Below are 24,330 nucleotides of genomic sequence, written 5' to 3'. Positions count from 1 at the left end.
AAAATGATAATCTAATCTGGGATCCTTTTGGCTCTAGGCACCTCCTCCATGGTATCCTTACCTAACCTTATCTTCCAGGCCAGGGATTCCTGACATGAACTAATTTCATTGAACTATGCAGGAACTGTTACAATTGCACAGAAGCCAGAACTCTGCTCAGTACTGCAGGAGTGCAATGCTGCTAGAGATGCTGACTTTCAGTTGAGACTTTAAGCCTCACGGTGGGAGCATAAAATGCTATGCACAATGTGAAGATGTACAGCTGACTTTTACCCTGTATCCTAGCTAATACTTAACCCCCAACCAGCATGAAAAAAAGTTAAATTGTCATTTCAGTAGAATGTTCATGGCACTTCATTAGAATGTTTTCTTCTCATGTGTGGGTGCAAGGGGTGCAGGGGGTGCACAGATTGGCTGCCACATCTCCATTGCAAATAGTATCTACAATTCAAAGGTATTTCATTGGCTGAAATGAGCCTCAGGCCTTCTAAGGACAGGCAGATGTCACATAATGCAAGATTACTGACCTCAGTGCCCTCATTCACAGCCAAACTCAGTGACTCTGCCAAAATACACCTTGATCACATTTCCTGACTGCATCTGACAGTTTAGCTTTCAGAAATACCACAGAGCCCCTACAGTATGGAAGCAGGCCATTCAGCTCCTCAAGTCAGACTGATTCTCCAAAGACCATCCCCTCCAGAACCATCCCCCTATAATCCTGCATTGCCCATGGCTGGTCCAACTTGCCCACACAGCCTTGGGTACTATGGGCAATTTAGCATGGCCACTGTACCTAACCTGCACATCTTTGGACTGAGGGAGGAAACTGGAGCACCCGAAGGAAACCCACGCAGACACGGGGAGAATATGCAAACTCCACACTGACAGTTGCCCGAGGGGGAAATTGAACTCGTGTCCCTGGCAGTGTGAGGCAGCTGTGCTAACTACAGAACCACCATGCTGCCCTAAAGCTCTCAAATGACTACCAAATTCCGAGCGGTATCTGAGAGAAACAGCAAAACTCTCACTGAGCCAGACTCGCCTCTTCAGGAAACTCTCAAATGTTCTGAGGATTCTGCTTTTTCCAGCTTGCAGCTTCTCTGGGCTTTGTGAAACTTTCAGCAGCAGGATACTTCTGTTTAACCACACTCTCCACTTTTTCTCCACCATCTGCATCATCAAAACAGAGAGATACAAATCATTTGGTAATTCTTTGGTTCAAACCTTCAAACTCTTCCCTTTTAGCAGCTCCTCCTAACATGGAAGCTTCAGAAATCCAATTACTCTGCACTGGCTTTCACTTTCTTGAGCCTGGTCTGTCGGGGTGTTCCTATTCTCCACGACTTCCCTTGCCAGCTGTTCGGGGTATGTAGGATGGAGCAGGGGGTTCAGGGGCAGTAGGGTCTGCAGACCTGGCTATCACACTGTGGATTGTGGCACACTGTGGAAGTGTCTAAGTAAGAAAAGCTGTGTGATCCATCTCTGCAGACCCATTCTGAGCAGCTGCTGCATTTAAAGCTGGGGGAATTAACATGACAGAGTGTGAGCCTCTGCTGTCTAACAAGTTCCCACACTCAGAGACCAATCCCACCATTTGCTGGTAGGATAATAGACACATGCCTGGCTCCATAGGAATTAGTGATGGGATCTGCCTCTGTATTGTGGGTAGTGACAGCCCCAAGATCCGACCATCTGGAGAGTAAGTGTTTCGCCTGTATCCCAGGATATGAATGGAGCAAATGACAGGCTTGCCAAACACACCCACAAACCATGAAGTATAAATAAGACCCTGGTTAGCAGAAGGACACATTCATTTTGATGGCTACAATCGGGCACAGAGGAGAGACTCAATCCTCAGGTTGCAGCTCCATGAAGATCCCAATATGGAGAAGCTGACAGAAAACGCCAGGCCCTGGGCTGTCCTATCGCCTTTGCTCAGCCAGTGGGTCACAGTTGGCACAATCCATTGGCTGGACAGTCGGTCTAAGTTCCCATAAGTTTGAGAGGTGAAAATTCAGCCAGAGTGAGTATTCCTGATTCATATCCAGTGACTCCTGGTGGAAGGTTAGTGTGTACATGGTCATCTGGTGAGGTTATGATTCATTGTACCTAGGATCCTCTCTCATTCAAATAACACCAATTGTCCAGATGCTTGGGTGAGGGGTTACTGCAGGGGCCTGTGGCTGTGAACCCCAGTGAGAGTCAGGATGGGAAGCTGAACCCCAGGGACAGTCAGCACCTTCAGGAGAGGAGGGGGAGCTGTACCCCAGGGAGAGTCAGCACCTTCAAGAGAGGAGGGGGACCTGTACCCCAGGGACAGTCAGCACCTTCAAGGAGAGGAAAGGGGGGGTTATTTTGTGTCACAGTGATCTGCTCTTTCCAATATTGAATTTCTGTGACGTTGTAGCATTTAGCTTATTGTTTCTTTGACGGAGGATTAAAGATTTATTTCAAATGTAACACTGTAACAGTTCTGGGAAGGAAATGTTCAGGATGGATAAAATGTGCCATTGAGTTGTGTCAATATTTAAAATTAATTGCAAAGTAAGTGTTTGTGTGAAAGAGAATGTGAGTACTGAAAGATTATTTGAAGGCCTGGGTGGTAAGTTAATTGGAATGTTTTACTTGTGGGCAGGCGCAGGTTTAATGGACCAAACAGCTCCTGTTGTTTTACATCATTTGTAGAGTTTTGGTTCTATGTTTCTCTTTTCTTAAAGGAAACTAAATTAAGATAAAATCATTGAAATGTTATTACTTAATAAACCTTATACAGTGGGATACTTGCCTCTTGATAATAAATGTACTATCTTATTTTATTTTGGGCGAATTCATTTTGTTACCTTGACCCCACAATCCTTTGCCCCTGAGTTGCACACAGTCACTGTTCACCATATTCCCCCAAAGGGGTGCAAAACTGGCTTTTTATTTGGGTCCAACATGGAAGTGAATCAGATTGGTTGTGTAGTGGTGGTGCCTATTGATACAGCATTCAGTCTTGCTGCAGGCTGCTCCAACACACAGCCCCCTCTGTGTGAGGTGGCTGTACGTTAAATGTACCTGCGTGTGTTACATTAGAGGAGTAGCTTTTTCATCAGCAACACAATGACACTAGCACTACTCCAAAATGTTGGAAAGGGAAGACAGTGTGGGAAAGAATCTTGCATTAGAACATTTTAACACACAGCCTCTACATTTGTAAGCAATTTCTGTAAGAGTTACACCAACTTCCAGCGGCTTTTCATTGATACTGTGAGAATAATGAAGCAGATATGGACATCATTCAAAGCAAAGATTGGCACTCCATCCAGCACCTTCAACATTCGCTTCCTCCACCACTGATGTACAGTGGAAGCAGTGTGTAACACCTACACGGTACACTGCAACAACTCACCAAGACTTGCCAGACAGCAACTTCCAAACTGCAAATTCTGCCATTGGGAAGGACAAGGGCAGCAGGGGAATATGACCATTGCCTAGTGCCTTGTATAGTTTTAGCAAGACCTCCCTACTTTTACATTTCCCTCCCTTTGAAAGAAAGGCCAACATTTCATTACCCTTCTCCATTACCCGTTGAACTTAGATGCTAGTGTTTCTTGATTTATGCGTGAGGCCTTCTAAGCCCTTTTGTGCTATAGCTTTCTGCTGTCTTTTTCCATTGAAATAATATTCAGCTCCTCTATTTTTCCTGTGAAAGTGCATAACCTTGGATTTTCCCACATCATATTCTATCTGCCAATTTTTGTCCATTTATTTAATCTGTTTATCCCTCTGCAGGTTTTTCATCTCAATGTCACCACTTGCCCTCCCAAATATTTCTGTGCCATCTGCAAACTTGGTGATGGTACATTCACTTTCCTCATCCAAGTATTTAATATATGTTTGAAATAATTGTGGCCCCAACACTGACCCCTGTGACACTCAACTAGTTACAGGTTGTTATCCTGAAAATGTCCCTTTATCCCAAATCTCTATTGTCCGTTAGTTAGCTAGTGCTAATCACTACCCCCAACACCATGGGTTCTCATCTTGTTAAGTAGTCTTTTTCCCACATTTTCCCATAAGACAGACAGACATTGATTCACAGACAAGCTCTGATTCTTCGTCAGACACTGACCCACAGACAGACAGAAACTCAGAGACAAATAGACGCAGTCTCACAGATTGACATCAATTCACAGACACTGATACATTAACTCACAGGCAGACACTGGCTTGCATACAGACATACATCACCTCACATACATAATCTGACTGGCAGATAGACAGGTCTTGATTCACAGTCAGACTCACAATCACTGACACATAGATAGACACCGACACATAGATACGACAGACACTGACACACAGACACAGGTAAAGCTACACATGTGCAAGGAAACATAGATGAACACAGGTGCCCACACAGATACTTGCATTATGATAATACAAAGGCAAACACACACAGGTATTCAGAGGGACCAAACATACAGATGTGTGCGCTTGTGCACGCAGATGCAGCTGAACAGTCTAGGCCGAACAACCTCTGGTAACGTGCACAGTAATGACCCTAGTGTAAACTGATCAGTTCTGCTTATCCCTTTTCGCCCATTCTGTGGCCCCCAAGACTATTCCCTTCCAATCCCCTGCAACCTGAAAAGTTAAATTTATCCCAGCTCAGAAACCTACAGTGTGAGTGTAACTGGACCCCCAGCTGTGGCAGGGCTCTGGCAGCAAGAGATGGTTAAATAAGTGGTGCACATTTAATTTTGATCTCACTCTGGTTCAAAAATCAACTTTGGCAAATTTGGCTCCCTGTAATCACATGAGACTTTACTCACTAGTTTTTGAAAGTGAAAGTAAATGAACTGAAGAGGAAAGAGGCCAGATCGACATGTTGAAGTGCGAGAGATTCCTGACCGCCCCTGTGGGGGGATTCAGCTTTGAGAACTGCAGAAGGTGAGTGAGTGGGAGCAAGTAACTGCAAGGAGAGTAATCCATGGAACATGTACAAAGCAAAGAATGAAGGTTAAGGCTGGGCAGGAGGTTTATAGGGTCTTCCGTTGTTTGATGTTGGGTTCCTGGTGCCCAGGCTGCTCCCAAGATCAGTCCTGATACTGACACAAAGCTCTCAGAGTGATTACACTAGACTGAAGGAGTAGGGGGTCTGTGGCTGTACAATCCCCTCCCCACATTGATAAACAATTTAAACGGTGTATGGTAAATGGAAACTGAAAGTAAGTCATTTCCTGAATGACTAGCAGAATAAGCATGGGGCAGAGGGGAATGTATTCACAAACTGTGATCAAATTATTCTGACAGACTGAAAAGCTCTCTAATATCAAAGTGGATAGTTCTTGATTCAAAATGCCCCTTTTCCTCATTTGCAGGGTAAAGGAGGGAGGATCCCAATCCCTGCCAGCTCTCTTTCCCAATATCCCATCACTTCTCATGTACCCTCCTCAACTTTCACTCCCTCTCTGCTTTCACTTCCACCGTCACTCTCTCCTACACCCCTCTCTCCTCTCACTCCCTCCACTGATGGGGTTTGCTCCCGGAGGTACATCTCACCAGCGCCCCTTCTCTTTGGCACTGTATTCAGCAGGGAGTGAAAGTCTGCAACTGTTTTGACCCAGAGGTGAGAAAGTTGGGTTGTAGCTAGATCCCATTCTGACCTTCGCCATCCCACCGCCACTGGGCCACATTGTCCAGCTTGGAGGTGAGGGGGAGGTCAGAGAACAGCAGTTAACACTTACTTTGTCTGAGGTCACATCATTCAACCGTACAAGGGGCCTGGTCAGAAGGGGGACGCCAGGGGAGAGGGCAGTTTAAAAAAGGTTAGATATTGAGCCGCGCAGAACTCCATCAGTTCCAATTTTAGAAGGAAAACAAGTTGCCCTTATATAGCGCTTCTTACAACTTCAGGATGTTCAAAAGCACTTCACAAGTAACCACTGTTGTAAAGCAGGAATCATGGCAACCAATCTGTGCATAGCAAGTTCCTACAGCGAGCTAAATGACAATCTGTTTCTGTGATGGTGTCTGAGAGATAAGCAGTATCTGGGGGTCTGGGAGAATTGGCCCGCTCTCCTTCGGATTACTGCAACAGGATCAATTACATCCACCTGCGATTGCTGGTCCCTTGTGCAAGACTCCCTCAGTATCAGCCTAGAGTAAGTGCTTAGGGCTCTGGTGTGAGACCTGAACACACAATCGTCTGAGTCTGGCACAAAGGACACTCACTGAGCCAGTGTTAAATGGGTCTGCAAACTCAGCCACTCACCCGCTCTCTTGCTCTCCCTCTCTCTCCCCTTCACTCTAACATTTCCATCTCAAATCTCCTGTACCTTTCAGGAATGCAGCATTGGAGAGCGAACTGCAGCAGATGGGCTACAAACCCCCAAAAGCAAAGAAGACAGGGACCACTATCACTGGCATCATCTTCAAGGTAAACCCTCACCAGAAACAAAGGGTTTCAGTTCTCCAAGTTTGCTGTGAATTCTCCACAGATTAAAAATTAAACTCTGGGACGCCTCCCCATGAGCAAAAGAGTCAGGTAGAAAAACTGTAAGGGCAATTAATAATATCTCATGTTTTCTTTTTCACACCCAGGAGTGCAGCACTTGGGGCAGTATATAATCCAAAAATCCAGTTTTGAAGTTTCCAGCCTGAGCTACCTATAACAGAGTAATGGTATAGCAGTGACAGACACCTAATCATCTGACTGACTGTTTCCTGTCATCTGCAGGATGGGGTGATTCTAGGCTCTGATACCCGGGCCACGAATGACATGGTTGTTGCTGACAAGAACTGCATCAAGATCCATCACATTGCCCCCAACATTTAGTAAGTATCTTCCTCGCAGTCAGTCTGTGTCATCTGGTCATAGGCTCAAATACCCATTCAATCATTCTCGCCAGTAAACCTTTCAGTTCACCTTTGCTCACTGGTTATCAACACTAGCAAATATTGTTCATTAAAGTACACAATGACTAAACATGCAAACCACTCTTTTCGCACTAACTCAATGTCTGTCTAACACATATTGAACCATGCTCTCTCTCACTGAGGTATTAACCCTCACTTTTTCTCACTCTCTATCATAGAAAGCCCTCTCTCTGTCGCTATGGTACTGAATGTTCACATTCTTGCTATTTTCCTGTGATATTTACCTCGTGCCTTCTCTGTTATTCTCCTCTATGATATTAATCCCTCACAGTGTCATCTTCTCCCTTAACCCTTCACTCTCTCTGCAAATGTTAACCCCATTCATCTCTTCTGTGTAATATTAACCCTCTTTCTCATTGTCCCTATGTTATTAACCCCTCACTCTTTCTATGTCTCTCCTTGTATCACTAACTACTCTTATCCTCACACTCCCCATGATATTAACACAATGTGCTCCCTTTCTCTCTGTCTCTCCCCCTGTTATTAGCCCCCACCTCTGACTGTGTTAATAAACCCATCTATCACTCGCCATATTATTAACAACTGTCTCTCACCTTGTCGTATTAACCCACTATCTCCCTCTCTCCATGATATTATCTACCTCTCTCTCTCTCCCAGTGATATTAACCCCACTCACTCTCCCTGTGATATTTACGCCTCTGTCTCTCTCCCTGTGATATTAACCCTCTCTCCCTCTCCCTGTGAAATTAACTCCCTCTCTTCCTTTCCCTGTGATATAAACCACCCCACTCCCTGTGCTATTAACCCCCTTTCTCTCACTCTCCATGCTATTAACTACCTCTGTCTCTCCCTGTGATATTAACCACCTCTCTCCCTCTCCCTGTGATATTAACCCCCTCTCTCTCCCCATGATATTAAACTCATCTCTCTCTTGCCCTGTGATATTCACGCCCCCCCCCGTTATATTAACTCCACCTCTCTCGTTGTGATATTAAAACCCCTCTCTCCCTCTCCCTGTGATATTCATGCCCCTTTATATGAACCCTCTCTCTCTCTGTGATATTAACCCTCTCTCTCCCTATGACAATATCCCCCCCTTTCCCACTAATATTAACCCCCCATGCAAGCCACACTTTTCACACTAACTCAATGTCTGTCTAACACATATTGAACCATGCTCTCTCTCACTGAGGTATTAACCCTCACTCTATATCACAGGGAGCGTGAGTGGGTTAATATCACTGGGAGAGAGAGAGAGAGAGAGAGAGAAAGAAAGAGAGAGAGATAGTTAATATCATGGAGAGAGGGAGATAGTGGGTTAATATGACAAGGTGAGAGACAGGGGTTAATAATATGACGAGTGAAAGATGGGTTTATTATCACAGTGAGAGGTGGGGGCTAGCCACTCTCCCTTTGATAATTACCCATTCTCTCCCTATCCCTGTGATATTAAGCACACTCTCTCTCCCTTTGATATTAATCCTTTCTCTCCCTATCCCTGTGATATTAAGCACACTCTCTCTCCCTTTGATATTAATCCTTTCTCTCTCTCTCTGCGAAATTAATCCCCTGCTCTCTCTCCCTATGATATTAACCAATCTTTCTGTCTCTCCCTGTAATATTAACCTCCTCCCTTTCCCTGTGATATTAGCACCTCTCTCTGTCTCTCTCTGTGTGGTATTAACACCCTCACTCTTCCTGTAATATTATATCCCCCCATCTCTCTCTCTCTCCCCCCCGTGATATTATCCCCCTCTTTCCCTGTGATATTAAACCCTTCTCTCTCTCTTGGCCTGTGATATTCATGCCCCCCTCAAGTGATATTATTCTCCTCTCGCTCCCCCTATGATATTAACACCTCTGTCTGCCTCCCTGTGGTATTAACCCCCCCTCTCCCTTACCCTGTGAAATTAACCCCCTCTCTCCCTTACCCTGTGGTATTAACCCCCTCTCTCCCTTACCCTGTGAAATTAACCCCCTCTCTCCCTTACCCTGTGGTATTAACCCCCTCTCTCCCTTACCCTGTGATATTAACCCCCTCTCTCCCTTACCCTGTGAAATTAACCCCGTCTCTCCCTTACCCTGTGATATTAACCCCCTCTCTCCCTTACCCTGTGGTATTAACCACCCCTCTCCCTTACCCTGTGAAATTAACCCCCTCTCTCCCTTACCCTGTGAAATTAACCCCCTCTCTCCCTTACCCTGTGATATTAACCCCCCCCTCTCCCTTACCCTGTGAAATTAACCCCCTCTCTCCCTTACCCTGTGGTATTAACCCCCCCTCTCCCTTACCCTGTGAAATTAACCCCCTCTCTCCCTTACCCTATGAAATTAACCCCCTCTCTCCCTTACCCTGTGATATTAACCCACTCTCTCCCTTACTCTGTGAAATTAACCCCGTCTCTCCCTTACCCTGTGATATTAACCACCTTTCTTCCTTACCCTGTGATATTAACCACCTTTCTTCCTGTGCTCTTATACCTCCTTCTTTCACCCTCCACATTATTAACCCCTCTTTCTCCCTGTGCTATTAAGACTCCTCCCTCTCCCTGTGATATTAACTACCTCGCTCTCTCTCACTGTGATATTAAACCCCTCTGTCCCTCTCCTTGTGAAATTAAACCCCTGTCTCCTTCTCCCTGTGATATTAACCACCTCTCTCCCTGTACTATTAATCCCCCTTCTCTCACTCTCCCTGTGATATTAACCCCGATTTTCCTGTGCTATTAAATCCCTCTATCTGTCTCTCTCCACCCCATGATATTAACCTCCTCTATCTCCCCGTGATATTAAACCCCACCTCTTTCCCTGTGATATTAAACTCCCTCGCTTTTTCTCCCTTTGTGATATTAACCTGACTCTCTCACTCTCCCTGTGAATATTAACACTTTTTCTCTCTCTGTGATATTAACCCCTTCTCTCTCTTTCCCCCCATAATATTAACTCTCTCTGTGATATAAACCCTCTCCCTTTGATATTAAATCCCTCTTTCCCTCTCCCTGCAATAATAACACCCTCTCGCCTGTGCTATTAACCCCCGCTGTCACTCTCAATGTGATGTTAACATCCCCTTCTCCCTGTGATGTTAACCCTCTCTCTCCGTCTCCCTGTAATATTAACCCTCTCTCTCCGTCTCACTGTGATATTAAACCCCTCTCTCTCTCTTTGAGATATTAACCTCCCTCACTCTCCTTGTGATATTAACTCCCCTCACTCTCCCTGAGATATTAACTCCCCTCACTCTCCCTGAGATATTAACCCCCTCCTCGCTCTCCCTGTGATATTAACATCTTCTCATTCTCCCTGTGATATTAACCCCTTCTCTCTCCCTGAGATATTAACCTACCTCACTCTCCCTGTGATATTAACCCACTCTCTCTTCCTCTGATGTTAACCCTCTCTCTGCATTTCCCTGTAATATTAACCCTGTCTCTCCCTCTCCCTGTGATATGAATCCCATCTCATTAAAATTAACCCCTCTCTCCATGTGATATTAACCTCCCTCTCACTCTCCCTGTGATATTAACCCCTTCTCTCTCCCTGAGATATTAACCTACCTCACTTTCCCTGTGATATTAACCCCCTCTCTCTCCCACTGATGTTAACCCTTTCTTTCCATCTCCCTATAATATTAGCCCTCTCTCTCCCTCTCCCTGTGATATGAATCCAGTGGCTCAGTGATTAGCACTGCAGTCACACAGCGCCAGGGATCTGGGTTCGATTCCAGCCTCGGGCAACTGTCTGTGTGGAGTTTGCACACTCTCCCCGTGTCTGCGTGGGTTTCCTCCAGGTGCTCCGGTTTCCTCCCACACTCTAAAGATGTGCAGGCTAGGTGGATTGGCCATGATAAATTGCCCGTAGTGTTCAGGAGTGTGTGGCTTATAGGGGGATGGGGTTGGGTCTGGGTGGGATTCTCCAAGGGGCGGTGTGGACTTGTTGGGCTGAAGGGCCTGTCTCCACACTGTAGGAAATCTAATCTAATCTAAAATAACCTCCCTCACTCTCCCTATGATATTAACCTCCCATCACTCTCCCTGTGATATTAACCCCCTCTCTCTCCCTCTGATTTTCACCCTCTCTCTCCATCTCCCTGTAATATTAACCCAGTATCTCCCTCTCCCTGTGATATGAATCCCATCTCATTAAATATTAACTCCCTCTCTCTCTCCATGTGATATTAACCGGCTTTCTTTCCCCGTGATATTAACTCCTCTCTCTCTCTCTTTGAGATATTAACCTCCCTCAATCTCCCTGTGATATTAACTCCCCTCACTCTCCCTATGATATGAACCCCCTCACTCCCGCTGTGATATTAAACCCCTCTCTCTCTCCCTGTGTATTAAACTAGCTCGCTTTCTCTTCCTTTGTGATATTAACCCCACTCTCTCACTCTCCCTGTGAATATTAACCTTCCCTCTCCCTATGATATTAACACCTTCTCTCCCCCTGTGATACTAACCACTTTGCTCTCCTCCCCACCACCCCATGATGTTAACTCTCTCTCTGTGATATAAACCCTCTCTCTGTGATATTAAATGCCTCTTTCCCTCTCCCTGCGATATTAACATCCTCTCTCCCTGTGCTATTAACCCCGTCACTCACTCTCAATGTGATATTAACACCCCCCTCTCCCTGTGATGTTAATCCCTTCTCTCACTCTCCTTGTGATATTAACCCTTTCTCTCCCTCTCCCTGTGATATTAATCCCATCTCATAAAATAGTAACCCCTTCTCTCTCCCTATGATATTAACCCCCTCTCACTCTTCCTGTGATATTAACGCCCCCCCGCTCCCTGTGATATTAACCCCCTCTCTCCCTGTGATATTAATCCCATCTCATACAATATTAAGTCCCTCTCTCTCTGGTATATTAACATCCCTCTCACTCTCCCTTTGATATTAACCACCTTACTTTCCCTGTGATATTAACCCCCCCTCTCTCTCCCTGAGATGATAACCTCCTCTCTCTCTCCCTGTGATATTAACCCTCTCTCACTCTCCCTGTGATATTAACACGCCTCACTCTTCCTGAGATGTTAACCTCCTCTCTCTCTCCCTGTGATATTAACACCCTTGCTCCCTGTGATATTAACCCCCTCTCTCTCTCCCTGTGATTTAACCCCCCCTCACTCTCCCTGAGATGATAACCTCCTCTCCCTCTCCCTGTGATATTAACCCTCTCTCTCTCTCACTGTGATATTCGCCCTTTGCTCTGAGATTAAGAATTATTTCCTTCTGTCTTTGCTTCCAGCTGCTGTGGTGCAGGCTGTGCAGCCGATGCTGAAGTTACGACACAGATGATGGCCTCTAACATCCAGCTGCATACTCTGTCGACAGGCCGCAAACCCCGCGTGGTCATTGTTAACCGGATGCTGAAACAGATGCTGTTCAGGTGTGAGAGCACTCCCTTTACACCGTCATTGTGGCTCTTTCATTAGAGTTAAACAGTGAGGTAAATGGCATGTGCCCTTATAGCCCAGGGAATATGTGCACTGCCTTCTACCATGGATATAGATGAGACCAGTTTTGAGCCAAGTTTGTGCTGAGGAAATTGAGCATGCGTTTGTTGCAATGTGCCTCAATATAAGTGGACATGTGTTGGAAAGAATCACAAGGGCTCCTGCTGTTGATCACTGATCTAGGCTGTAACTTTGTTGTGGATCCACATCAGAGAAGTGGCCTTGACTGGATGCCCCCTCAGTAATATTCCTACAATCCCTTTTGCTTCTTTTCATCTCCCCATTCCAAGGATGTAAAGCTTCTCACCATCCCATCTCCCATCCCTGCACCCACCTTTAGCCCCTATTCCCTTCTCCTCATCACCCTGACTCATACTCTCCACTCCCCCATCTAAAGCATCCTTCCAGTCCACAATCCCACCAGTCAGCTCCCAACAACCGCACATCACCCCATCTGCATCCAAAACCACCTCCCTCTTCCCCAACCCCTTTCCCCATCACCCGGACCTGAGAGATTTTGAAACTGCAGTCTCATTTCCCATTCACTGGGTGAGAATTATTTAATTCATTCATTCATGGCATGTGGGCATCGCTAGCTGGACCTGCATTTACCGTCCATCCCTAATTGCTCTTGAGAAGGTGGTGATTTCTGCATGAAAATGATGTATGGCTTGGAACGCAGGGATTGATGTTCTCATTGTATCTGTTGCCCTTGTCCCCCTGGGTGGGAGGGGATGGAGGTTTGGAAGGTGCTGTTAAAGGAGCCTTGCTGCAGCATATCCTGTCTGTGGTATCACTGCTGCCACTGTGTATTGGTAGTGAAGGGAGTGAATATTGAAGTTGGTGGATTGCTGTCATTCAAATAGCCTGTTTTATGTGGAAGGTGCCAAACACCCTGGTCTCTGAGTGCTGTTGCAGCTACACTCATTCAACATGGTGAGCCCACTTGAGTACTTCCTGATCCAGCTACACCAGCTCAAACAATACGAACCAAGAAGTGTACTGGTGTAGTGGAGTAGCGGTGTATCAGAGTGAAAGTATGGTTCCTGAAAGGGCACATTGGTTGGGAGAGGATTTGTGATGCTAGGAATGGAGGGAACTGTCAGGAAAATTTGTGATCCTTGGTGGGAGGGGATAATCACAGGGTTGATCATGGGACAGAGGTGGCTGTGGAGTTCTGGGTCGTGGCCAGTAGATGGAGGGGATAGAGGTCCCAGAAAATCAGTCCAGACTGTGATTGTAGATCAGTCCCTCCCATGAGGACAGTGAAAATTAACCCATTCCTGATTTAAATGCACCATAATCTTTTTCTTGCTTTAGGTACCAGGGGCACATTAGTGCATCAGTGATTGTTGGTGGTGTAGACTGCACTGGGCCCCACCTGTATGCAGTATACCCTCATGGTTCTACAGACAAACTGCCCTTCGTCGCCATGGGTAAGGACAAGTTAATACTAATGTCTGTCAAGCAAGCCTCGGGCTGGTTATGGGAATTCCAAAAAAATATCCAAATGGAAGGGAAATTGACAAATACTTGGAAAGGAAAAACTTGCACTTGCTCTGGAGGACGTCCAGGAGATAATCAGACATGCTGAATGATACATTCAAAGAGGGACAGAATGGCCTCCTTCTGTACCATATTTCTGAATGATTTAAGGATTGTTTTGTTTTACCTTTCTATAGCTCAGACCACTAGGAAGTGACTGGTTTAATCTCAGTGCCTGTTGTTAGGACAGGTACCCTAACCAGCACTCCTGCTGAATGTTCTAGGATAACCTAGGTTCCAATTGGACAGGTGGGAATATTGACATGACAACCAACAGCTCCGTCCCTCCAGGCTCACATGAATGGTCACTAGATCTATCAATCTTTCTGGGACAGCTTTCCTCTTCCAATCAGAATGCAGGTTTTTCATTACCCAATTGAATGACATTGTCTGCCTTCCAAATTTTTTATAATTAAGAAGTATCCCAATAATTGTTTGCTGGATTTATGCTCAGGATTTAATCTTGTGATTCACAGGCAATTAGGAGATTCCAGGAGGAGCACTGGTCACTCTGGGACATGCTCCCTTTTCACCTAGGCTGGCTGGGTTGATTTGCAAGGTTCATATGTGAGGAGTGGGATAGAGAGTGCTTAGCACTCCATGACTATAGTTCAAGGAGAATCAACCTTTAGGGAGGGAAAAGAGAAAGAATAGCTTGACTGAGGCAATTTTTCCCTGCCTTCCTTTTCAAACCCTGGGCTGTTGTTTAATTCTGTCTGTGTTGCGGTGGGTCGGGGCACGAAATCTTTGTGGGAAACCTGTTTACTGCAACAGAAATGAATGTCAGTATGTGTCTCCTGTGCCACAGGTTCTGGTTCAGCAGCTGCTATGGCTGTACTGGAAGATCGATTCAAACCAAACATGGAGGTAGGTGACCAATCTGATGCAGTGTGATCCCTTCCCTTACTAACGCAATGGGAAATCTCCGGACTCCTCCCCTATCACAGCTCAACAGTACTATTTAACAGTTCCTGATATTTTCATTTCTCTATCTGTCTTCCTTCCTCCTTTTTTTGTCTATCTCTAGCATTACACTCATTTCACATGGAATTTACACCAATGACTTCCCAGGCAGGAAGCATTCGAAAATAATTTTCCTGATCGCAGGATGCTGCAAAGTGTCTCCCATTTGTGAAAAGGCCAAAACTGAATTCTGAATTCTTGTTTTTCTGAACATGGGATCCCTCTCTCCAGCACAAACACCACTTGATCAGCACATAATCGTCTAGTGCTTAGCACCTGCACTCACACCATGATGATGCAAATGTGAAGGAAAATACAGAAAGAAATGTGTTCCCACATATTTACAAGTTGCATAAAATTAATTACCTCGTACTCTGTACCACATGTGGTAGTAACAGTGGCTCAGTGGTTAGCGCTGTTGCCGCATAGTGCCAGGGACCCGGGTTCAATCCCACCTTCGCCAGGTTATCTGTGTGGGGTTTGCTTATTCTTCCCATGTCTGTATGGGTTTCCTCCGGGTGTTCCAGTTTCCTCCCACAGTCCAAAAGTGTGCAGGTTAGCTGAATTGGCCATACTAAATTGCCCATAGCGTCCAGGGATGTGCAGGCTCAATGGATTAGCCACAGGAGATGCAGGATCACAGGGATAGGGTAGGGGGTTGAGTCTCAGTGGAATGCTGCACAGAGGGGTGCTATGGACTTGATGGGCTGATTGACCTGCTTCCACAGTGTAGGGCTTCTATGATTCCAATAATGTGCAATTTTCCTTTTGAAGTACTAGCCTTGGGTTATTCCAGCCCTGAACTTTGGGTTTTTCCAGCCTCCTGGCCAAGGGATTACTGCTCAGAACTTCAGCTCCAATACTCTGTCAAGGCTGGTTCTTTACCTTTAGGAAGAAGAAGGCAAGCAGTTGATCCGTGAGGCCATCACAGCTGGAATACTCAGTGACCTTGGTTCTGGGAGCAACGTTGACCTCTGCATCATCACTGAGAACAAGACCGAGTTTCTCCGTGCCTTTGACAGCCCCAATAAGAAGGGCCAAAGGTAAGTGCCCACCTCCCCGAGGAAGGACCTTGTTCACAAATCATAATAAAAGGGCACAGAGCAGAGATAGAGAGTGCAAATACCAATTCTCAATTAATAACACTGGATAGACTTCTAGTCTTAAGTTTAATTCTGGGATTGTATTTGGAAAGGGTCTGAAATCCTTAGACTGGATTCGAAGGAGATTTACTTCAACAGTCCCTGGGATAGAAGACTTGAGTCTTTTCCAAGACAAGAGACCAAAGAAGTTGAGGCTCATAGAGTTGAGTAAATTAAGAGACTTAATAGAAGTTTTCTACTGAGGTTTAAAATTATGGAGATCAATTTGGGGAAGCAATGGTCTAGAGGTATTATTGCTGGACTGTTAATCCAGAGACCCAGGTAATGTTCTGAGGACCTGGGTTTGAATCCTGCCAGGGCAGATGGTGGAATTTGAATTCAATAAATATCTGGAATTAAGAATCTAGTGATGACCATGAACTTGTTGTCAATTGTCAGAAAAATCAAACTAGTTCACTCGTATTCTTTAGGGAGGAAAACTGCCATCCCTACCTGGTCTGGTCTTCTGGTGACTTCAGACCCACAGCAATGTCGTTGATTCGTGACTGCCTTCTGGGAAATTATGGGCATTAATGCTGACCTAACCAGCAAGGCCCACATCTGGTAAATGAAAATAAGTAGATAGAAACACTGGCATGTAGGAACCAGAGGACGACAGATTTAAAATCACTGATAAAAGAAAATAGCATTTATATAGGAATGCACTGTCTGAAGGGACAGTAGAAGCAGATTAAGTTATAACCTATGATAACAAGGTGTTAAGATGGATGAACACAGCAGGCCAAGCAGCATCTTAGGAGCAGGAAAGTTGTGTTCATCCAGCTCTACACCTTGTTATCTCAGATTTTCCAGCATCTGCAGTTCCTATTATCTCTAAATTATAACCTGTTTTTGGTGGGGTATGGGATCGGGGAAGAGGATCAAACCGGCAGGATTTCATGGTTGGGGAAGGTCAATGCACCATCCTCCGCCACTTCTGTCACCTGCAATCTGACCCTACCATCAAAGACATTTTTCCCTCCCCACCCTTATCTGCCTTTCGGAGAGACTACTCTCTCTGTGACTCCCTTGTCCGCCCAACACTCCCCTCCAGCCCCCGCCACACCTGGCACTTATCCCTGCAGCTGCAGGAAGTACTACACCTCCCCCCTCGCCCCCATTCCAGGCCCCAAGAAGACCTTCCACATCAAACACCTGTTCACCTTCACATCTACTAATGTGGTACACTGTATCCGCTGTTCCCATTGTGGCCTCCTCTACATTGGGGAAACCAAGCGGAGTCTTGGGGACCGCTTTGTGGAACACCTACGCTCAGTTTGCAACAAACAACTACACCTCCCAGTCGCAAACCATTTCAACGCCCCCTCCCACTCCTTGGACGACATGTCCATCCTGGGCGTCCTGTAATGCCTCAATGATGCCACCCGAAAGCTGCAGGAACAGCATCTCATATTTCGCTTGGGAACCTTGCAGCCCAAGGGTATCAATGTGGATTTCACAAGCCTCACAATCTCCCCTTCCCCCACCGCATCCCAAAACCAGCCCAGCTCGTCCCTACCACCCTAACCATTCCTCCCACCTCAAGCCCCACCCCCATCTCTGGCCTACTAAACTCATCCCGCCTCCTTGACCTGTCCGTTCTCCCTGTACCGACCTATCCCCTCCCTAACTCCCCACCTATATTCACCTTTACTGGCTCCATCCCTGCCTCTTTGACCTGTCTGTCTCCTCTCCATCTATCTTCTCCTTTATCCATCTTCTGTCCACCTTCCCCTCTCTCCCTGTTTATTTCAGAATCTCCTTCCCCTCCCCCACTTCTGAAGAAGTGTCTCGACCCGAAACGTCAGCTTTCCTACACCCCTGATGCTGCTCGCCCTGCTGTGTTCATGCAGCTCTGCACCTTGTTATCTCAGATTGTCCAGCATCTGTGTTCCTACTATCCCCATGGAGCCCGTTCTGTCGGATTCTGAAACAACTTCGGTCTACATTGCGCCATGGACTATCTGGCCTTTGGAATGTCAGGGTGTCAGACTCCGCACCCTCCACGCCCGCCACTTACCCTGGCCCCTGACCACTTGTGTTGTTGGTTCTTGCAGGGAAGGAGTGTACCGCTACAAGAAGGGCACCACCTCTGTCCTGACAGAAAAAGTCACTCCACTCGCTGTTGAACTGGTGGAGGAGGTTGTGCAGAGAATGGACACTGAGTAACACTAAGAAGGAGCCCCAGCATCTCTGCAGGCTGCAGCAGGAAGATCGAGATGGGCAGAAGGATCTCTGCATCTGACAGTCCGTTTCTGCCACATGATACGTACATAGAATCAATTAGCTTATTATCTTACACATCGTATCCGGTGTGTGTACTGTATCTGGTATGTGTACTGTATCCGGTATGTGTACTGTATCCGGTGTGTGTACTGTATCCGGTGTGTGGATTGTACCAGTTAGTTTCCAAAATAAAAGAAACCTCAGGATAAGGAAGGGATTGTGCTGTCAGTGTTAATATCTGAGTTGGTTGCATCTGAGAAGAACAACGTTTGCAAAACATACAATTTTATTGATAACTGAAGCAGAGATGTAACTATCTGCAACGCTTCATTAATCTTTAATAAGTGGCAATTTGCTTATGGAGTACCAGAATATATTTACATGCTTTCCAGTAGCGCCAGACATCTATTTAAAAATAACCACGAGAGGAAGAGTTAAAGTTTTTCAAAGTCTGGGCAGCGGGCAGCTGATATCAAACGCAGTATTTCCAGAAGCAATCTGAGAAGTTGTTACGTTTCTTGTACTGTCTCCTGCCTTTTCCAATGAAAAGGCGGCCTGGTTTTGGCTGTGCCTTCCTTCCGTACAATATCTGCAGAGAAAAGCAGCGACTGGTTGTCAACACCGCAAAGGATTAGATTTCCAATCTTCAGCCCCAACTCTACACCCAACGCCAAAATCCACCCCCGCCAAATGATTCTGATTACTACCCACCCCGATCCCAATTCCCCACCCTACCAAAATCCATAGCTAAACCCCACCCATCCCATTCCGACAAGATGCTTCCAGGGCTTGACTTGCTTAGAACTCATGCATCCTTCAGAATTAACAAGGCAGTGGTATAAAGCTGTGTCAAGCAGACTACTCAAATGTGAAGGCACTCCCCATTGGATTAGATGCAATGTAAAGCTCCCTTTACACTGTCCCATCAAGAGGAAGTGACAGGCAATAAAATCTGCTTCAACATGGTGGGCTAACATGTGGGTAAGATGCTGACTGACAGCGAGAGGATGACTGGCACCATTAGGTGAAATGTGAGGAACAACATTAGTATGCTCAGAGAGTTGCTAATGATGTGGAATTTGCTGCCTACAATTATAGGAAGTGGAAGAAATGATTTCAAAAGGAAATTGTATGGATACTTGGAGATTAAGTGGTGTGTGGAGCTGACTAGAATGCTTTGCTAAGAGCTGTGACGGGCCCGGTGGGCTGAATATCCTACTCTTGTGACACAAATGACTGAAATCAGCTGACTCTAAAAGTGATGGTGCTACAGATTTCCCCTCCTCTGGACTCACCTCTTTCAGATCTCCTGAGTCATTGTCACTGATTTCCCTCAGATCTGTTGACAAGGAAGAATATATCAGTTCAAATCTTGGATACAACAGAATGGGGTAGAACCCAGAGTCTCATCCTAGAGCCTTGAACATGTGAATAAATGAGTGTAAGATATGCAGACAGGCTACACAGAGGTGAAACCTGTAACTCTAGCTTGCTGATGGGAAGCTCCTGTTCATGGGAGCATGTGGCAATGCATCACATGTTGAGGTAACATTGAATTTCATCCAGTCCAGCAAGGATCAGATGCAAAGTAGAACTCCCTCGACACTGACTCTATCAAACACTCCAGGTGAGTACAATATGCAGGTAGGTACACGGTAGAACTCCCAATACATTATCCTAACCAGCACTCTCTGTGCAGTGACGGCATAGGTTAGATATAAAACAAAACTCCCCTTGTACTGCCCCATTAAACACTCCAAGTGCAAGTACAACACAAGGTGAGGTATGGTGTAAAACATTCAAGTTTTTAAGAAGATTCTGTTTTTCACTGAAAAACAGAAATAGGAGTAATGCCAACCACCCCAGAAAACCAAAGCATATAAATAACAGAGATAACACGGTGTGAAGCTGGATGAACACAGCAGGCCAAGCAGCATCAGTGGAACTGGAAAGCTGACATTTCAGGTCGAGACCCTTCTTCCTGCTCCTCTGATGCTGCTTGGTCTGCTGTGTTTATCCAGCTTCACACTGTGTTATCATGGATTCTCCACCATTGGCAGTTCCTACTATCTCTGTATCAATTTTAAACCGACTGCAAAACCTTTCCTGCTCCTCTGATGCTGCTTGGCCTGCTGTGTTTATCCAGCTTCACACCGTTACCTCAGATTCTCCAGCATTGGCAGTTCCTACTATCTCCCATATAAATAACAAGTGGAACATAACACTGACCCTTCACTGGAGCTGCAAAGATGATGTTAACTAGCAGGGTGATGAAACGTCTGCAACCAAAGCCACCGGCTCGGTGAGCAAATCTACAACCTCCCAGTGTAGAACTCCATTTACACCACTCCATTAAACAGTTCCAGGAAAGGTGTGGGATGCGATACAAAGTAAAGTTGCCTTTACAATATCCCCATTCAACACAGCAGGTACAGCATGGGATGAGGTGCAGTGTATAACACCATTTACACTATTCTAACAAATATCCCCAGTGCAGATACAGCATGGAATGATATACAGAACAAACTTCCATTTACTCTATTCCAACAAACACTCCCATTGCAGTTACAACATGGGGTGAGGCACACATGTGCAGCATGGTAAATACCACCCTCAGAACCAAAGGACTCTTGACTGCACCATTGCAGCACAGTCCCATTACCTGTACCAGCCACTCTAGCCACAATGGTAAGGGTTACCAAGTAGCAGCAAAGTAGATGTCTTGATATTAAGAGCTAGGTTGAGATTGTCCAAACTCACATCATCACCAAGCATGGTAACTGCACTATGTATGAGCTCCCCTTCACTTTAGCTATTTAAATTTAGAGTAGGAGTGGAAGTAGACAGAGTTTATTAGGGTCCTCAGTATGTGGACAATACCATTTTTAAGTTGTTCAGCAGCTTCTAGATCTCTAACGGCATCATAGAGGCTGGTCCTGGGCATCACAGCTGGTGGGTTCCACAGGAGAAAGTTATTGTCCAAGTTTTGCAATTCATCCAGATTTAAAGCCTGATTTTCCTCATTAGACTCTGGAAAAGAATCATTTGAGCATTAGAAAATCAGAACACTGGAAAACCTACGACCACTTGGCTCCTGATCTCTCTCATGAGCAGAGCCTACCGGTGAATATTTTCTTTCAGGTTACCAATCAGAATGCAAAGCCCCTTTGCCTATCTCACCATAAAACCCCATAAAATCATCTTACTGTTGATTTTTCTAACCCTCAATTCCCTACTGAATGGACACCAGCTCCTTAAGTGAAGAACAATGTCCTGAGGATGCTGGAAATTTGAAAAAAAAGCAGAAGAATGTGAAAATACTTATCAAGGCAGGGAGTGTCTGTTGAGAGAGAAAAGCAGAGTTAATCTTTCAGATCATAAGGTTCTGATGAAAGATCATCAATCTGAAACTTTAAGAGCATATGTTTTGATTCTTAAATCCAATTTTAACTCAAAAACAAAAGGAACACAAACAAAGATAAAACAGTAAAAATAAATTCTATCAAAGCTCTACTTCTAGTTCTGGTATTTGAAAAGAAAGAAATTCCACTCTCACCATAATCTACATTCTGCAACGACCTTGTAAGGTCAGCGTTTGAAATCACTGACCTGTATTTTACCTTAATTTGGCAGGTGTAAATGGATTAGTAATTTAATCTTAGCAACCAGACTCTGCTCAGCCTGAAAACTATTATTACAGTTAATTAAACAGAGAAACAAAACAAAACAGAATGAGAGAGAAGGTTTAACTGAAGCCACATCACTTTCAGAACCAAATCCCAAGCAAAACCTATATTAAACTTGTTAATTTCATCCTGTTTGTGAATTTTGGACACATTAAAAGCCCCAGAAACATTATTGCTTAATTCAATGATAAACTCCAGACTTAATTAACTTTAATGCTTTAACATATACAATAAACAATCGTCAGCTATAACACAATAACACAGAAATAGCAAAAGTTCCATTTAAGAAGCACCTTTCCTAATCTCAAAGTTTTAAAGTGCTTTACAGCCAAAAAGCTGGTCTCTGGGGAGTAGTCACTTTTGAAATGTGGGAAATGCTGCATTCAATTTATACACAGCACAAACAAAAATGAGATGATAATAACCAGGCAATCTGTTTTAGTTGAGGGATAACTATTGTTCAAGGCACTCCAGAGAACCTTTCTGTCCTTCTCCTGATAGAGTTGAGATCATTAAACATTTACCTGACAGGACAGAAAGAGTTTTGGTTTGACATCTTATCTAAAATTGCACCTAAATTTTGCATTGGAGTACTTTTTACATTGTACCTTTTCTGTATGTTGACACATGGAGGTAAGTGAACGATGATAGTGACACTCGATAAGCTTCAGTTGAAGCTGACATGTACCTCATGAATCTGCCTCCCCTCCTCTATCTCCCTACTTACCTGGTTTGTACATGGAGTCTGCAATAGGCAGTGCAAAGACACAGGATCCACTGAGAAGCAAGACACCAGCTACAACTACCAAGGACATCATGATTCAAAAGCGGCTGACAGCTGCGAGAGTAAAGAAGACCAAAAGAGAGCAGAGGTGTACATCTAACACTGAATACACACACCTTTATATATCCTACAGCCCTCTTTCTCCCCACAAACAACATCGCTGGATCAATAAAATATCATTTTATTACCTTGAGATGTTAAATCCAATCAGTGCTTCATTCTGACTCTGTTTCAAGGATAAAGTAAGAAAGCAGATGGGACACAGATTTATTGCCCATCACCAACAGTCAAAAATAACAAACCCATCAAATTCACTCCTCTCCATCAACTCCCCCTTTCAAGATTTATTTATCATTCACAGCTGAATGACGCAAATGTATCCAACAAGTTTTGACATGAAATGTAGTTAGTCTTGAATTAATTAATGGTTTATTTTCTAAAAGAAATTGCAGATGTTGCATTGAAAATCCTTTAAAGAGCCCTTTCCTGTTGTACGTATCTTTCATTAGGTCTTTTATACTGATACAAGTATTATAAAGCTCCATTCTCCCATCTAATTCTTGCTTTTTTGCATGTAAGAATGCCAGAACTCTCCTTGAGTTTCTTCATGTCATCCTACCAACAAATCCTCCTATTCCCTTCTCCCTCATGTATTTATCTACCTTCCCCTTAAATGCTATTTCCTTCAGCCACCCTCTATCATGGTCACTTCTGTACTGCAACCACACTTCAGGTAAATGCATTTCTCCCGAATTCCCCATTGATGTTTATTAGTGACTGTCTTATATTTTGCATTCCTGTTCAAGTGGAAATATGTCTACCCTGTCAGACACTTTTCATAATTTTAAAGACCTCCATTCAGTCACCACTAAGCATTCTCTATCCTATAGAAAGAGCCCAGACTGTTCCATTTTTCCTGGTAGTCAAACTTGCTGAGTTCCTGCATCATCCTGGGAAATCTGTTTTTTTTGCCCCTTCTCCAGCACCTTGAAATCATTTTCATAATATGGAGAATAGAAATGTGCACATCTCCAAATGGGATCTGTCCAAGTTTAAATGATTTTGACATATCCTAACTGTGTTCCCCTTCTCCAAGAAATGGAGCCAATAACTTGTATTTTGTATCACTTTGTTATCTGGTGTTGTTAGTATGACTGATTTGTGATTCTGTACCTCAACATCCCTTTGATCTTCAAAACAATTTAGCACAGGCTGTGGATGAAGTCTGGCATAATTCTAGTCTGTGACACTCAGTTTCACATTAAACTGCACCAGCCTGGGAAATCAATTCAGGTTATCGCCTATGTGTTTATGTGCCATAACTCAGCTTCATTATGTAATGCAATCACTTAAAAAATAAATTAAGCTAAAACTGAAACATATACTGAAAAAAAGAATGTAAAATAGTCAGCCAACAGTCAGTAAAGTTTAATTTGTATGACTTTTACAGCTGGTTACTTGGTTCTCAGCCTAATTATCTCTTGTATCTTTTAATAAAATACAAAGTAGATGCATCCAGCCACACCTGTGCCTGTGTGTCTAAGCTAATAATTCTGCAGCTATACAGAGTAATAAATAAGTAGCATTGGTGTAAATAGATGATCTTCAGATTGCATGTCCTGTAATAACTACGCTAA

The 24,330-nt window shown here is 44.6% G+C and overlaps 2 protein-coding genes and 1 long non-coding RNA gene across 3 annotated transcripts; 1 reads left to right on the top strand and 2 right to left on the bottom strand.

Moving 5' to 3' along the window:
* Positions 1–1,103: 1,103 nt before the first annotated feature.
* On the bottom strand, positions 1,104–18,358 carry LOC132211100 (uncharacterized). Its single transcript, XR_009447417.1, has 3 exons — positions 18,018–18,358; positions 16,451–16,558; positions 1,104–1,173 (listed from the first exon to the last, which is right to left on the bottom strand). It is a non-coding gene; the product is annotated as an uncharacterized LOC132211100 (long non-coding RNA).
* LOC125466797 (proteasome subunit beta type-7-like) lies at positions 4,809–18,436 on the top strand. The gene is made up of 8 exons (XM_048561828.2): positions 4,809–4,938; positions 6,334–6,427; positions 6,728–6,825; positions 12,140–12,280; positions 13,668–13,783; positions 14,701–14,759; positions 15,747–15,898; positions 18,055–18,436. Exons 1-8 carry the CDS (start codon positions 4,874–4,876, stop codon positions 18,164–18,166), a joined length of 837 nt encoding a protein of 278 aa, XP_048417785.1. The 5' UTR covers positions 4,809–4,873; the 3' UTR covers positions 18,167–18,436.
* A 190-nt stretch (positions 18,437–18,626) lies between these two features.
* On the bottom strand, positions 18,627–22,724 carry uts2a (urotensin 2, alpha). The gene is made up of 6 exons (XM_059655596.1): positions 22,637–22,724; positions 22,518–22,522; positions 21,780–21,843; positions 21,104–21,253; positions 19,519–19,562; positions 18,627–18,812 (listed from the first exon to the last, which is right to left on the bottom strand). Exons 1-6 carry the CDS (start codon positions 22,722–22,724, stop codon positions 18,696–18,698), a joined length of 468 nt encoding a protein of 155 aa, XP_059511579.1. The 3' UTR covers positions 18,627–18,695.
* Positions 22,725–24,330: the final 1,606 nt, after the last annotated feature.

The sequence above is a fragment of the Stegostoma tigrinum genome, chromosome 28 (genome assembly GCF_030684315.1).
Source record: "Stegostoma tigrinum isolate sSteTig4 chromosome 28, sSteTig4.hap1, whole genome shotgun sequence".
Taxonomy (NCBI): domain Eukaryota; kingdom Metazoa; phylum Chordata; class Chondrichthyes; order Orectolobiformes; family Stegostomatidae; genus Stegostoma; species Stegostoma tigrinum.
This window is presented reverse-complemented; position numbering and strand designations above follow the sequence as displayed.

Bases quoted from the DNA above. Each gene is read 5' to 3' on its own strand.
- LOC125466797 (XM_048561828.2), top strand. From the start codon at position 4,874: ATGTTGAAGTGCGAGAGATTCCTGACCGCCCCTGTGGGGGGATTCAGC. The intron at 12,281-13,667 runs GTGTGAGAGCAC...TTCTTGCTTTAG, and splicing joins CTGAAACAGATGCTGTTCAG to GTACCAGGGGCACATTAGTG. The intron at 14,760-15,746 runs GTAGGTGACCAA...CTTTACCTTTAG, and splicing joins GATTCAAACCAAACATGGAG to GAAGAAGAAGGCAAGCAGTT.
- uts2a (XM_059655596.1), bottom strand. From the start codon at position 22,724: ATGTCCTTGGTAGTTGTAGCTGGTGTCTTGCTTCTCAGTGGATCCTGT. The intron at 21,254-21,779 runs GTGAGAGTGGAA...ATTCTTTTCCAG, and splicing joins GTTGCAGAATGTAGATTATG to AGTCTAATGAGGAAAATCAG. The intron at 19,563-21,103 runs GTATTGTCCACA...CCTTGTCAACAG, and splicing joins TGCTGAACAACTTAAAAATG to ATCTGAGGGAAATCAGTGAC.